At 33.5% G+C, this 16,446-nt stretch overlaps 1 protein-coding gene across 2 annotated transcripts in view; it reads left to right on the forward strand.

Annotated features, from left to right (window-relative positions):
• Positions 1-16,446, forward strand: part of NIPBL (NIPBL cohesin loading factor) — a 187,159-nt gene that overhangs the window by 75,456 nt on the left and 95,257 nt on the right. For both annotated transcript variants that reach the window (XM_019013452.4, XM_019013451.4), the window contains exons 2-6: positions 2,169-2,311; positions 4,026-4,191; positions 6,649-6,776; positions 10,017-10,116; positions 10,655-10,806. In XM_019013452.4, coding sequence (XP_018868997.3) covers positions 2,248-2,311; positions 4,026-4,191; positions 6,649-6,776; positions 10,017-10,116; positions 10,655-10,806 — 610 coding nt within the window. In that variant the 5' untranslated portion in view covers positions 2,169-2,247. The remainder of the gene's footprint in view (positions 1-2,168; positions 2,312-4,025; positions 4,192-6,648; positions 6,777-10,016; positions 10,117-10,654; positions 10,807-16,446) is intronic.

Here is a 16,446-nt window from a genome sequence, read left to right on the forward strand (position 1 = left end):
AAATACAGTCATTTGTTACTTAATCTGCTTGAATATGGCAGTGTACGTGTACAACAGTGAGTTGTATATGAATAACAAGATATTTTTGTGATCTGTAATTTTCATTCAATGGTTTCTTTCCATTAATTACTGAGCATAAGTTGGAACTTTCTTACTAGCATAAATTTAGGAAAAATTCATTGTGTTTTGGTGACCTTTATCAGATTTTAAATTCCAACCAACTTTTTAAAGTGCTTGATGTGACTACTAACTATGCAGTGTTACATTAAATTTCTTTAGTAATTGTTAAATAATCAAATTAATAATTTCAAAGAGTAGAAATTAGTAATTTCACAGTGTAGCAAATGGACAAATATAGAATAGCTAGTAGTGATTATAGCTTTCCTGTATTATTTCCTGTGCCTTTTCCTTTCAGTGGGCTTCTGCTAGAAATTTTGTCAGTCATTCACCAAAGGAAAGTAATGTTTTTTCTCTTAGCTGGCAATTAGTAAAGAATGTACATATAAAGGTCTTTAAACTGTAAAGAAAAAAGAGGAAATGATTACCACAAAGACAAGATAGTTAATACCCCTAGAAGGAACCAGAATGCTAGCTTTTTGGATGATGATTGTATGGATGCTTACTTTATAACTCTGTTAAACTGTGTGTGTGTGTGCACGCGCGCATGTGTGTGTGTACCTGTTTAATGCACCTTTGTGCAATAGGTCTTATATTTATTTTAACTACCCGTATAATTATACGTTAAATAATTCTATTTGCAATGTTGCATTCAGACATATGAGTAAGGGAAATTATTAGTATTATGTCATTTGAATGTTTGACGTTTACAACTCAAAAACTTAAGAGGTTCTCTTAAAAGTGACTGACTAGCAAATACAACCTTAAAAAGATAAATATTTAAGTTTTTTAAACTGGAAATTACAATTCTGTTTTTAATCTTAGCTCTATGGTTTAGTTGATGTAGACTTCCATTTGCTGATTAATTTATAAAGTAAAAGTCACTTAATGAGAGCATATCTTTGATTAATGTGTACATTGTTAAAATATTATCTACTTACAAAAAAGGACTTACCAAGTACTGTTAAAGGAAAGATAAATGTTTTACAAGCCATATGTTGAAAATAAGAGAAAAATGTGGGGGCTTTGAACAGAATAACAAAGTGTTCAGTTTTACAGAATGTCTTCATATATTTTTCTGTGTGTGAAGAGAGAGAGAATTTCATCATGATAAATACTGAACATTAAAGTCAATTAAGTCATTTGTATGGGGAACATTAAAATATTAACACGTCTTTGTCCTTTATGTGGTTGCATATTGATTATGTGACTTGTAAGAAACATGTAGTGATAGTTGGAAAGACAAGCTGAGTACATGAACATTAAGTAATCGTGCAAGATTGAAACAAGACAAGTTTCAAAAGATGTCACAAAGGAATATATAATTATTTACCAAAATAATATTGGGCAATAAATGTCATAAGTTCAGAGTAGATTAAGATACTCATTTGGATGAATTTGAGGTTTCATGAAATCGTGGGAACATGCTTTGGATCTTGAAGAATTATAGGATTTGGACCAAAGTAGGAATGGGCTTCCTAGGTAGGAAGAATGTCTTAAGGAAATGTATAAAGATGGGAATACACAAGGGAGATTTGGGAGAATCTGATTAGATCAGGTTGGTTGGAGAGGGTGGTTTATGTAGGATGGTGATAAAAGACACAGCTAGAAAGGCAAGTTGAAGCTAGATTATGAGGTTAAATGTTTAACATGCTTATAATGTGGAAATGAATTGCAGTGCTCGTCGAGGTTGATCAAGTATTCCTTTCTAGCAATCCAGCCTAGCAGTTAAGAAACAAACTCTGGAACCAGATTGCTTTGGTTCTAATTCTTGCTCCACTAGTTACTTTAAACTCACTGTAAATTAATTTCCTCTCAGTAAAATGCAAAAAACAATAGTAGCTACGGTACTGGGTTGTTGTGAGAACTGAATTAATGTGTGCAAAGCACTTTGCAATTGCTTAACATGTAATAAGTGGTATGTGAAAATGATTATTATATAGGTTGAACAAACAAAAGCAGTAACTTTTTTTTATAGTGATTAAGCATTTTCCTGATAGTAATATATCTGACATATTTCTACAAATAATTGTCTGTTTTGTGTGTTGCAGTGTTTGGGAAATGGGAAGTAATGACAGCTGGCACCTGAACTAAGTACTTTTATAGGCAACACCATTCCAGAAATTCAGGATGAATGGGGATATGCCCCATGTCCCCATTACTACTCTTGCGGGGATTGCTAGTCTCACAGACCGTAAGTTTGGTTAATTTATCTAATTTAAGTTCTACTGTGTGTTAACAATAATTTTTACAGTGACTGTTCTAAAAATTATTATAGGTTCTTTAAAACACATTTACAGAAATAGCAACTGAAACTGCCCTTTAAAGAAAAAAAAGAAAATTGACAGCCTAATTTATCTAACTTCTTAGTGATGTTTATTTTGGTTGTCATGTTCAGTAATCTGTTGGAGCTTGTTGGAGGTATCAGCAGCCTATTTTACTCTAAGGACTTAAGAATTTTAAAGAACATTGCCAGTCTTTGGAGATTTATTTAATGTAACTCAATTTTTCAGAGATTTATTCTTTTGTTAGGCATTTGTAACTATAATTCTTAGTCCTTGAATAATGATACAAAAAGCTACCTACAATTTTAGTTACTGTGTCATCCTACCTGAATACATAAAAGGAAAAAGATATGAGAGGGAAGGGTAGAAAGTGAGAGGATGGCATACTTTTCTTTGTATAGCATTATGCAAGATTTGGGACTTCATAATAAGGGAGCTAGGAGAAAGTATCTTCAAGAAATGTTTTTGTCCATGTTCAGTATCCTCCAAATACAACTTTTCTGGGTTTTGTTTTGTTTTGTGAATTTCCAGTTGGTTTTAGTGGGGTAAAATAGATAACAGCCTGTTAGCTTTGAGCTTAGGAAATAAGCGTAACTAGTTTCTGAGGTCTAAATTAACAGGAGAGTGCTGTAGGTGATTGGGTCAGCATTACTCGGGTAAGAAAACTTTTTGAAACTGGCATTCGTTTTTATTATCACTTTGTTGTAGGTAAGGCATACATAGGAGTTCAAAATCAGATATACTGTCAGGAATTTCTTTTTGGTTTTTCTCCCCATGATCTTTGCTATACCTAAATATTTTGTCTTTCCAGGAAGCCCTGTTCATTAAGTAATAATTTATTTTCTGTGTTTTTATTAATGAAAATCCTGTTGGTACCTATTGAGGCTGAGAACCATGATAATTATACTGTATAGGGCATTAGAAATTAAGCCAAAAACAAAGACACCTGATATTTTAGTGAGCTTTCTTAACCTTTAGACAAATGAACAAATTTGTTCGGTGAACAGAGATTAAACGGCTGAATTTAAGCTACTATAAAACATTTATGTTCTTTTGTTTGCTATTAGAAGAGAATAAGTAGGAGACAACTAGGAATTTGGAATTTAGAAGAATATTTTAATATTCTTACAGAATTCTATGCTATGAATGCTTTCTTGCTAAAGTGAGGTATTTATTTGTATATTCTTAAGCTTTTAAAAAACGTTACTTGTCTACTTTATGAAGAGTCAGATATTGTTATTTATTTGTATGAGCGTACTATTGATTCTGAAAAATCTTATAAACAAGAACAAATGAGATTAATGAATTGCTACATTGGAAGTTAGTTTGTAACCATGCCCTTTTCACTAGTCATTTGTTAATAAAATTTAAGAAATGAAAAGCAGGGATGAATATAAGGGAGCTGAATTTTATTCCTAGAGACTAGTATAATCTATTATGGTCCAAGTGATGTTTTGGAAGTTTTGTAGGGTTGATTGAGGTTTGTTAGGAAGAGGAGGAATGCCTTTTAATAATTTGTCACATTGATATTTATAACTTACTTTTAATCCCAAAATACAGATAAGCACTAAAGAGACTTCTACAGTCACTCAATTTCTAATAATCTGATTTTATTCCAAATAGTCCTGAACCAGCTGCCTCTTCCATCTCCTTTACCTGCTACAACTACAAAGAGCCTTCTCTTTAATGCACGAATAGCAGAAGAGGTGAACTGCCTTTTGGCTTGTAGGGATGACAGTTTGGTTTCACAGCTTGTCCATAGCCTCAACCAGGTATCAACAGATCACATGTAAGTATGATCAATTTTATATCTACTATAAGTGAAAAGTTTTGGCCTTACTAAGAGAATCCGTATTCCTGGTTTTATTTCAGAAATTTTTAGATACATAGTTTATTTTTTAAAAATATCCGTATCCAAGGGAGAATATAGTCTTATTGCAATAATAGATTAATGAGATTTAAGTAGGCAATATTTATTTTTAGATAATAATTCTGACCCATGTAGCTCTATGGATATTTTTTCAGCTCTCTTGAACTTGTCTTGGGGGATCCATCATTTGTGCAGAGATCTGGTCATGAAACTATATCCCTGTCTGGGCGTGGTGGCTCACACCTGTAATCCCAGCACTTTGGGAGTCTGAGGCAGGTGGATCACAAGATCCAGAGATTGAGACCATCCTGGCCAACATGGTGAAACCCCATCTCTACTAAAAATACAAAAAAAAAAAATTAGCCAGGCGTGGTGGCGGGCGCCTGTAGTCCCAGCTACTCGAGAGGCTGAGGCAGGAGAATCGCTTGAACCCGGGAGGCAGAGGTTGCAGTGAGCCGAGATCACGCCACTGCACTCCAGCCTGGCAACAGAGTAAGACTCCGTCTGGGGAAAAAAAAAATTATTTTTCACTATAAAACCAATACATATTTATAACAACAACACAAAAATGTGTAAAAAGTAAAATCTCTCATTCTTATCCCTTCATATTCCACCACACAATGTTACTCATGTAACCTCGCATTCTTTATTTTTTTAATTTAAAAATTCATCATGTAGGGGAATGAGGATAAACACATTATAATGGAGAGATATCTGCATTAGATGCGGTACATATTTTGGGGGCATTTTTAAAGCTGATGACTCTAAGGTGAGATACTTACTAAATGGATTTTCTAATGGAGAAGCTAAGAAATGATTGGTTAAAATCAGAAAGAAGTATAATACTACTATTATTTTGTCACTCCAAAAATTCAGCAATATCTAAATTACTTCTTTTTTTTTTTTTTTTTTTTTTTTGAGATGGAGTCTTGCTCTGTTGCCCAGGCTGGAGTGCAGTGGTGCGATCTCGGCTCACTGCAACCTCCACCTCCTGGGTTCAAGTGATTGTTCTGTCTCAACCTCCCGAGTAGCTGGGATTACAGGCCCCCACCACCATGCCTGGCTAATTTTTGTATTTTTAGTAGAGACAGGTTTTCACCATATTGGCCAGGCTGGTCTCAAATTCCCGACTTCAGGTGATCCACCCACCTCAGCCTCCCAAAGTGCTAGGATTATAGGCGTGAGCCACTGTGCCCAGCCTCTAAATCACTTCTTATGCTTGTACATACTTATTCAGTAGTTTTCACCAAATATTTAAAGATGTAAAGGAAATAGCACACGTAAAATAAGGACTTATTTTATGGAGAGCTCCTGTAAGATTGCCCTGGAAATGTAGTGAGTCTTATCATTGGACACCATCTTTATAGGTCTTCATGGTTAGATCCAATGAGTAGAACACTGACATGTATAATGTAAAATTAAAACACTGCCTATACTTAATTTTATCATCATCTCCCATGGTTATGAATTTAATTTGCTACTTACATTGAAGTTTATTGAAAATTGCTGCTGTGAAGTGTATTGAAATTTGCTGTTTGGTTTCCGCTTCTCCCGCACCATGACATTATTTGAGAAAACAATGTAAGATGGAAAAATTACATAACCTCTGGGTCTTGTCTTAATCAGTGTGGCAATAGTATCTTATTTGTAAGACATTCCCAGAAAGTCAGACTCACTCATATTCAGGTGTAAGAAAATATATTCCAATACCAAATACCAACTTTTTGTGTAACTTTCGCTTCTCTACCCTTCCATTATTTTGAATAGTTTAGAATAGAATGTATTTCTTTTCTATTTTAGAACTACTTGGAAATTATTAAACTCATAGTTCAATAAAATAGTGTTTTGGGCTTTTTTTCTCTTGACTGTGTAAAGTAAAATGAAGAAAAAAGATTGTCCTTAGAAGAATCCCTCTCTGTTATTTTTGATAATTATATTTCTCCCAGGAATAGCATATTTGAAAATTCATAACTGTTGGGTCAGCCACAGTGGCTCACACCTGTAATCCCAGCACTTTGGGAGGCTGAGGTGGACGGACCATCTGAGGTCAGGAGTTAGAGACCAGCCTGGCCAACATGGTGAAACCCTGTCTCTACTAAAAATACAAATATTAGCTGGGCGTGGTGGCAGGTGCCTGTAATCCCAGCTACTCGGGAGGCTGAGGCAAGAGAATCACTTGAACCTGGGAGACGGAGGTTGCAGTGAGCTGAGATTGTACCATTGCACTCCAGCCTGGGGGACAAGAGTGAGACTTCGTCTCAAAAAAAAAAAAAATTCATATTGTTGGCCATACCAGTGTGATTTACTTTTATATGATAAGTCTTCTTAAGAATCAGTCACCATTTTAATTTTTGATACTTATTTTCTCAATGCCAGAGAGTTGAAAGATAACCTTGGCAGTGATGACCCAGAAGGTGACATACCAGTCTTGTTGCAGGCCGTCCTGGCAAGGAGTCCTAATGTTTTCAGGGAGAAAAGCATGCAGAACAGATATGTACAAAGTGGTGAGTTTCTTAATAACTGAATTCCCATATCAAACTTGTTTTATACATATTTAAATCCAGGTGTCTTCTTTAACAAGCTGGCCTATCAGGAATGCGATGTTTATGCCTTCAGTCAAGCCAAGAACAAGAAGGAAACTAAACTGATAAGATTCTTATAGTTTAATATGTAACTAAATTCCTTGAGAATTAGACAAAGCTTTAAGTGTATTTTGTTAAATATTTTGGAATATATCAGTTTACTCAGCTTAAAAATTTTTTCTTTTAGAAAATCAGAATTAATTTGAAATAAGTCTTTCATTAATTAAATAAATATTTGCAAAGCTTTTGAACATGTACATTGTAGCAGGTATATAGAGTTTTAATACTGATTGTGATTATATTCATGGTTTTCTAGTAATTGATTTAATACTCCTGTTGCCTTAGCAACAGAAAAATTGGTTAAGTATTATTATTAAAGAAAAATTGATTCATGGTATTATAAAGTAATAAAAATATTACATCCAACACAGATATAATTTTTATGTAGTCATGGAGTATCTTTGGGTTAAGAGCATTGTTCTGTTCAAGCTTACTGAATTTGACAAGCCCAAGTGCCTGTTTGGCTCTCAAGATTAAAATAGCCAGGGCAGGAATAGCTTGGACAACTTCAGAAAGTTCAACTTTGTTAATTAAATAACTGTATTTAAGAATTTTATCAGCCGGGCATGGTGACTCACGCCTGTAATCCCAGCACTTTTGGAAGCTGAGGCAGGTGGATTGCCTCAGGCCAGGAGTTAAGACCAGCCTGGGCAACATGGTGAAACCCTGTCTCTACAAAAAAATACAACAACTAGCCAGGCGTTACGGTGTGTGCCTGTAGTCCCAGATACTTGGGAGGCTGAAGTGGGAAGATCGCTTGAGCTCGGGAGGTCAAGGCTGCAGTGAGCTGAGATTGCACCACTGCCCTCCAGCCTGGGCGACAGAGCGAGACACTGTCTCCAAACAAAAAGAAAAAATAAATAAAATAATTTTGCCAAATTCATTTTGGTTTTGGTTTACTTTGTTGGCAGCACTTCCATGATGCTTCCCATTCTGTTTCCTTTAAATAATATTGCTTTGCTGATTCTGTGTACTTGTGTTGTTTGAATGGTATTTTGAAAGCAATTGCATAGTTACTGTTGATTCCTCAAAATGCATAATGGGGATGCTTCTGACCGACTTGCCTTTTAGCAAGTTGAAGGTAGGTATGCACGACAGGGCTCTGACTTCACCAGAACTAATAAGTTAGATTGCAATAGTAGGAGACAGATATAAATTATGAAGGAAGCTAGAGTTATGAAGGCTTTCTGGAAAAATGTTGGAATTGAAAGAAAATGTGGAAAGAGAGTTGAGTGGAAGAAAGACTAATAGAGTAGGAGTATTAGTTTTATGAGAATGTGAGTAAATCTAATATTGGATAAATGAATCTAAGGCTACTAATACTACATTTTTGCAACTTACATTTTTGAGTATTTGGGTAGTAAATCACTCTGCTAAAAACTTTTAGAGTGTTCACCTCTCAGTCACATATTTTGTGTTTTATACTACATATACTTGTTTTTTAGTCCAAAATATTGTTTGATTTCTATATACCCTACTTTGTAAAAGCATAAACTAGCATTTAAAATTAATCGATTAATTGCATGTTATTTTTTTTTTAAAGCATTTTCCTGGTGATATATGGCTTTGAAATTTTAAAAGTTGGCTGGGCGTGGTGGCTCACGCCTGTAATCCTGGCACTTGGGAGGCCAAGGTAGGAGGATTGCTTGAGCCCAGGAGTTCAAGACCAGCCTGGGCAATGCAGAGAGACCCTGTCTCATTGAAAAATAAAAAATAAAAATAAAATAGAAATTTAAAAAGTTGATTTTGGGGTTGGTAAGTTTGAATATGAGTCATGCATGTGGAGAAAATTGTAATAAAATGCAAATCACTTTAATCATAGTTCTTTGGAACTTAGAGTTAATTGAAAAGGACTGTTAGAATTTCATTTACCCGTTTTATTTAGAAAGCCATTGCTTTCAAACTAGTAATTCCAGTTTGTCCCAGTGATGACTGTTAATTCAGGGGGGAAAAGCTTTTTAACTCTTGTCTCATTGAGTGTTCATCTCCCTCCAAAAGAAAAAGAAAAAAAAAATCTCCAGCAACAATAATTATAGTAATTAAGCTATTAAGCTGTGGAGCAAAACAATTCTTTGAGTTGGAAAAGAAAAGTCAGAAGTTGAAATTTAGACTACATACTTAAGAAAACACCCTTCAATGGTAGACTTAGAGGCGATTTTGAAACCTAATTTCATTCAGCTACAATCTCTTTTGTAGTACTCTTAGCAAATGAACTTCTGTTTGAATATTTCTAGTGAAAGGCACTTTTTATAACAGCAGGAAATGAAATTTGGAAATACAATTTGATGCTTGCAGCTGCCAAAAAAGAGATTGGCTATAGAAATCATAAGAAAATTCAGGGTGTTATTTGTAGATTTTTATCTGATTTTGAAATGTCTAAATAAGTGAATTTTTCTTTGTCTCCTATATAATGAAATGTCATGTGAATAATTGAGAAATAATGTCTAGCTTGGAAATAAATATAAGAACCAGAATGCTCTTCATAGGTTTTTATTTTTTAATAAAATATTCCGTTAATCCCTACTATGTGACAAAGAGTTATTGTGAAAGAAGGAATAGGTACATTCTGTTTTGCTTCAGAAGACATTCAGATGGAAATTGCAGGAATTCAAACTTTCGGCCCATAAATAAAGTACTTTTCAAAACCTGTGTCTGAACCATGATAATACAAATAGCTTTGTGAAATTAAGTTTCCAAGCATGAGAGATGTATATGATAAAATATTCATGTAATAAAAACTACCCTGAGTCCTGTTGTAGAAGGAAGTGTATTGTGTTAGGTGCGAGGTTAGATAAGACAACTTTTAAAAAAATCTTTTCAATTCTAAGGCTAAATAATAGAATATTGAGTAAGCAAGTAAATTTTTTTAAAATATTATAATCTCTGTTTCTAGTCCTGGATTAGTTTTATGGAAAATGGTGTTGTAATAAAATTGTTCTTGAAATTTACAGTTTTACAGTGTCTATATTTTGCTCTTTGAAATGAAAACATTGATCAAAAAAATCTCTGGAATGTTTGTGAAAGAATAACTGATTTCAGTTATTTAAAGGACACTTTACTGTTAGAAGAAAATAACGTTCTGTATTTTTGTGTTTTGCATAGGAATGATGATGTCTCAGTATAAACTTTCTCAGAATTCCATGCACAGTAGTCCTGCATCTTCCAATTATCAACAAACCACTATCTCACATAGCCCCTCCAGGTAATATATGTATATATCGTTTATTAAATATTGTCTTGTATGGTGTATATGCTGGTGAATATATGGTTCATACATTTAGGTAATGGTGGATTATTTAGAGTTTAAATAGTTGAAATACTTAAATAGTAATCCACTTTGCATTTGCCTTAAAATGTTGTATATGGAAATAGTCTGATATGCTAATTGAAGTAGCTACCATCTTAGTAATGTAATTTCATACAGACAAAAAGTGTTAAAATAACTAATGTGTTTGAGGTAAGAAGATTTAGGGAGCATGGCTTTAAGTACCTTAAACAGATTGGTACTTTTATATAAGTAAACAAATTACCTGTTTTTAAAAACTTTTTTATTGTAACTCTTTGATTATGAATTGTGAACAATTTTTGTATGTTATTTGACTATTTTGCAAGATTCTTCTGTTTGCATAGATTTTACATATATAAACTAAGAGTTCAGAGGACTTTGTGACAGTCAAATTTCAAGGAATAGCATGTTTATTTTATTTCCTTATATTTTTTATTTGGGTTTTGGGTTTTAGCCGGTTTGTGCCACCACAGACAAGCTCTGGGAACAGATTTATGCCACAGCAAAATAGCCCAGTGCCTAGTCCATACGCCCCACAAAGCCCTGCAGGATACATGCCATATTCCCATCCTTCAAGTTACACAACACATCCACAGATGCAACAAGGTAAGAAAGTTGTTTGTAACTTTACTGGGAATGTCTAAGTGCTTTAATTCCAAGCAAATTTGTTTTTTAAAATATAATTATTAAACACAAACTAAAATACTATACTGTATACTTATTTGTCAGTGAACCTTTTTAAAGATATGGCTTAAATCATTAAAACAATGTTACACTTACCATTTGAAAATTTGTGATTTTAGGAGGTGAAAGGAGCAGTGTCATTTTGGCTTTTTGGGTTCAGTTATTATATAACTAAGTATATTTAGGTGTGAAATTAAGAAGAACTGCGTTTTTTAAAATTGCTCCTTCTTCTTACATTAGCACTAAGCCAAGGGACAATTACGTTTTAATTGGTAAAGTAGATACAGTCAGCCTTTCACATACATGGGTTCTGCATCATGGATTCAACCAAACACGGAGTGAAAATATTTGGAAGACAAATTGAGTCTGTAGTGAACACGTACAGACATGTTTTCTTGTCGTTATTACATAAACAATATAGTATAGCAACTGTTTACATAGCACTTACATTGTATAGGCATTGTAAGTAATCTATAGATGATTTAAAGTACTGTATAGTGCATAGGGCTATATGCAAGTACTGTGCATTTTATATCAGGGACTTTTAAGCATTTGCAGATTTTGGTATCCACAGAAGGTACTGGAACCAATCCCTCATGGATACTGAGGGATGACTACTATGAAAAATTTACTATACTGTAATAATTTGTAGTAAAAATTTACTGTAGTACAGTAAAGGAAAATTAATCTTAGATGCAAAAATCTGAGATTAAATTACCAGTTCTTACTTGATTACTAGTTCTTAATGTCATAATGTTGATATTATGATGTCTTTTTAAGGTTATATTGCCTGGAGATATATTTCATGGTTACTAAATAATTGATTTATTATTAGTATAAATTGTATGTTTTAAAGAAATTTTTTAAAGCAGAAAAGTGCAAAGGATAATATAAAACATCTTTATTTTTGTCCTCCTTAATTAACAGCAAATTTTAAAAACTTGCTTTCAGTCACTAGTTTCTACATGTGTATTCTTGTTTATTATGCATGAAGTTGAAACTTTATTCATTAATAAACTTATTAATGTATAAACTTTTGACTTTGTCATCCATCAAAACAGCTAACTCTGGTTTCCCAAAAGCAGATAATGAAATATTAGGTTGAGCTTTTTTACACACGAACTCAAGGAGAAACTGGGAAGCAAATTTGACACATTTGAAATAGACACAGCCAGGTGCGGTGGTATGCACTTGTAATCCCAGCACTGTAGGAGGCTGGGGCAGAGGAATCATTTGAGCCCAGGAGCTCAAGACCAGCCTGGGCAACACAGTGGGACCCTGTCTCTACCAAAAAAAAAAATTAGCCAGGCATGGTGGCACTTACTTGTAGTCCCAGCTACTCAGGAGGCTGGGGTAGGAGGATTGCTTGAACCCAGAAGGTCAAGACTGCAGTGAGTCATGATCACACCATTGCAGTCCAGCCTGGGTGACAGATTGAGACCTATCTCAAAGAAAAGAAATAGACACTTAGAAAATTACTGAATTGAGTGTGAGTGCCAAACATATATCTGTGTGTATATGTAGATTCTTAATATTTGTAAAATACTAGTATACTCAGGTACACAAAAGTCTGAGGGACATTTTACATGTAATGGAGGAAAAATGTCAAAAGAGCACATCTGTTTCTTATGTAAATGTCCATATACACATGAATGTGTGTAAAAAAGAATGTAAATTTTATCTCTTAAGAAATGTGATGTTTTTTCACAAAATTAACTTAGCTTTTTAATATAGTTTGAGGACCTATTCAGTATTGTGTCATTTCTTAGAAATGCTCAGATAAAGAACTAAAAACCATACTCAGGGATTAGCCTCACCCAGATATTAAAGTTATTGTAAATAAAAAAATTTAGTCAGTACTACCCAAAACAGTTTCTATATTCAATGTAATCCCTATCAAAATACCAATGACATTCTTCACATAAACAGAAAAAATTTATATGGAACCAAAAAAGACCCCAAATTTCCAAAGCAATCCTGAGGAAAAAGAACAAAGCTGGAGGCATCACACTACCTGACTTAAAAATACATTACAAAGCTATAGTAACCAAATCAGCTTGATACTAGCATAAAAACACATAGACCAATCCCAGAATAGAGAATCCAGATATAAATACAGATATTTACAGACAACTTACTTTTGACAAAGGCACCAAGAACATAAAATGAGGAAAGGACAGTCTCTTCAATAAATAATGCTGTGAAAAATAAACTCAAAATGGATTAAATACTTAAATCTGAGACATGAAACTACTAGAAGAAAACATTGAAGAAACACTCCAGGATGTTGGTCTGTGCAAAATACTTTTTGTTTAAGATTTCAAAGCATAGGCAACCAAAGGAAGAAATAGACAAATGGGATTACGTCAAGCTAAAAAGCTTCTGTACAGCAAAAGAAACAATCAACAAAATGAAGAGACAACCTACAGAATGGGAGAAAATATTTGCAAACTATCTGTTTGACAAGTGATTAATAACTAGAATATCAGGAATATATAAGGAACTCAATAGCAAAACAAAAACAATAACAACAGAAACTGATTAAAAGCCAAAAGATGTGAGTAGACATTCTCAAATGAAGACATATAAATGGCCAGCAGATACAGCAAAAAATGCCGAACATCACTCATCATCAGAGAAATACAAACAAAAAGCACAGTGAAATATTGTCTTGCCTTAATTAAAATGGCCTTTTTCAAAAAGACAGGTAATAGTGAATACTGGTGAGGATGTGAAGAAAAGGGAATCCTCATATACTGTTGGTGGGAATGTAAATTAGTACAGCCTTTATGGAACACTGTATGGTGGTTTCTCAGAATACTAAAAATAGAGCTACTGTATGATCCAGCAATTCCACTAGTAGGTATGTATCCAAAAGAAAGGGAATCAGTATACTGAAGAGATGCACGCCCATGTTTATTGCAGTACTATTCACAAAATAGCCAAAATATGGAATCAACCTAAGTCCCCCATCAGTGGATGAATAGAGAAAGGGTGTAGTATACACAATGGAATATTACTCAGCCATAAAAAAGAATAAAGTCCTGTCATTTTCAGCAACATAGAGGGAACTGGAGGTCATTATGTTAAGTGAAATAAGCAAAACACAGACAAATATTATATGTTCTCACTCATATGTGGCAATTAAAGTAGATTTTAAGAAGATAGAGAATAGATTGGTGGTTACCAGAGGCTGAGAAGGGTAGAGGAGGGAGGCGTTGAAGAGAGCTTGATTAATGGGGACAAATATACTGTCTGATAGGAGAAATAACACATAGTGTTTAATAGCTCAGTAGGGTGACTGTAGTTGACAGCAATCTATTTTATATTTCAAAATAGCTGGAAGAAGATAATTTGAATGTTTTTACCATACAGAAAAGACAAATATTAAGGTGGTGGATATCTGAATTACACTGATGCAATCTTTACAAATTATATGAATGTATTTATCACATGTATCCCAGAAATATGTGCCTCTATTATCTATCAATAATAAAACATAATTTTCTTTGAAAAAGAAAAAAGTCTGGCAGGGAAAAAGTGGATAGGTCAGTAGGACAGAGAGAATGCAGACGTGAGACAGTTTAGACTATTGAGAAAGGTTGCATTTTTTTTCAACTTTATATTACAAAAATTTAACCATGCAGAAAAGTTCTAAGATTAGCACAATGAACCCCTTCACCAACAGGTATCCTGCCACTTTGTCCTTAAGTACGTCTGCTAAGAATATTCTCCTATATAAAAAATTAAGGTCAGTTCTATGGTATCATCTAATATCCAGAATACATTTGGCTTTTACCAATCCAGTTGTCCTAAATATATTTTTAATATCTTTTCAAAGCATGTTCAAATCTAGCTTTTCACACATTGCATTTGATTTTTACATCTCTTATGGAGGCTCTTTTAATCTAAAGCAATCTTACACCTTTTTCACCCCATGACACTAATTTTTGGTTTTTGAAGAGTTTGGCCACTTTTGTTGTAGAATATTTCATATTCTAAACTCCACTCTTTTCTGCTGGTGTTGTTTAATTTGTTTTCTGTATTTCCTATCAGGTAGAAGTTAGCTTTAAGGTTTTACTAGTTTCCAGTTACACATTTTTGGCAAGAGTACTTGGTAAGCAGTGTTGTGCACTTTACATTGTATCTTATCATTATCATAAAATGGTCTCAGTATCGGTGATGTTTAGGTGGTGAACCTCTCTTTATTGTAAAAGTACATATTTTTCCCTTTGCAATTAGTAAATAATCTGTGGGATAATACTTTGAGATCATGTAAATATATAATTTCCCATTAATCTTTTACTTAAAGGGAGTAGCATTCAGTGAATCTCATTTTATCAGTTTTTACAAAGTCATTGGAAAAACGATGATTTTTAAAAATTTTATCATTCTAAAGATTACATTTTAAAATCAGCATATAAGAATGGATTGTTTAATAAATGATGTTGGTGATTGTCTAGGTATTTTGCAATTTTAGCTGGATTCCTGGATCACTGAAAGCAAAAGTGTTCTAGATTAATAAGCTGTTTGTATTTTTTAAGTCATAAAATTATAAGAAAAACATGGGCAAATTTTTGGTATTCTAAGAGTTGAGAAGGCATTATTTCTAAGCAGACCAAAAACCTCGATTGTAGAAATGAAAAAAAAGATTAATTATAAATTTGTATATAAGAGAACATAAATATATAAATTACATAAATATAAAACAAATATGGGGGAAATATTCAACATTTATTATAAACACAAAGTATTGATTTAATATACCGAAATCTCATACAGATCGATAAGAACAAGACGAAAATGAACTAAAGAAGTAAACAGGCAATTTACTGGAAAAGAATAGCCAAGTCGATACAGAAAGATTTAATAAATATATGAAATTGTGGTCATCTTACCTCATAGAGATGCATTCAAAATTAAGATGAAATAAAATTTTATATCAGATTGATAAACATTTCAGTCTTCATAGTGATATAAATTGGTGCAACTTTTTTAGAGAACCGTGTGTTTGACAGTATCTATCATATAATTTAAAATTCATATACCTCACTCAGTAGTCCAAAATCTACCTCCCTTAAAAGAAGGGGAAAGGGATAAAAACATACTCAGACTGTTCTAACAAGTTCTACCAAACATTAAATGAAGAGATATGCTAATCTTAATCCATTCCAGAAAAAAGAAAAACAGCAACACTTTCTCAACTCTCTTTATAAAGTTAAATTACAATCTGGATACCAAAATCAGGTGAAGTGAGGGGAGTATGAGAAAGGAAAATTATAAATCAGTCATCACATATGAACATTCATGTCCTGTTCCCGAATTGAAACAAAATGTTTCTAATTTTTTCTACCACTAAGTAAGATTAAATCAATCTCTTTTTCTTTTTTCCATACAGATGGGGTCTTGCTGTATTGCACAGGCTAGACTGAAACTCCTGGGCTTAAGTGATCCTTAAGCCTTGAGGTGAAACAAATTTTTTAAACAAATATTAAGAAACCAGGCCAGGCATGATTGCTCACTCTTGTAATCCTATCACTTTGGGAGGCCAGAACGGGCAGA

This window comes from Gorilla gorilla, chromosome 19 (genome assembly GCF_029281585.2).
Source record: "Gorilla gorilla gorilla isolate KB3781 chromosome 19, NHGRI_mGorGor1-v2.1_pri, whole genome shotgun sequence".
Classification (NCBI taxonomy): Eukaryota; Metazoa; Chordata; class Mammalia; order Primates; family Hominidae; genus Gorilla; species Gorilla gorilla.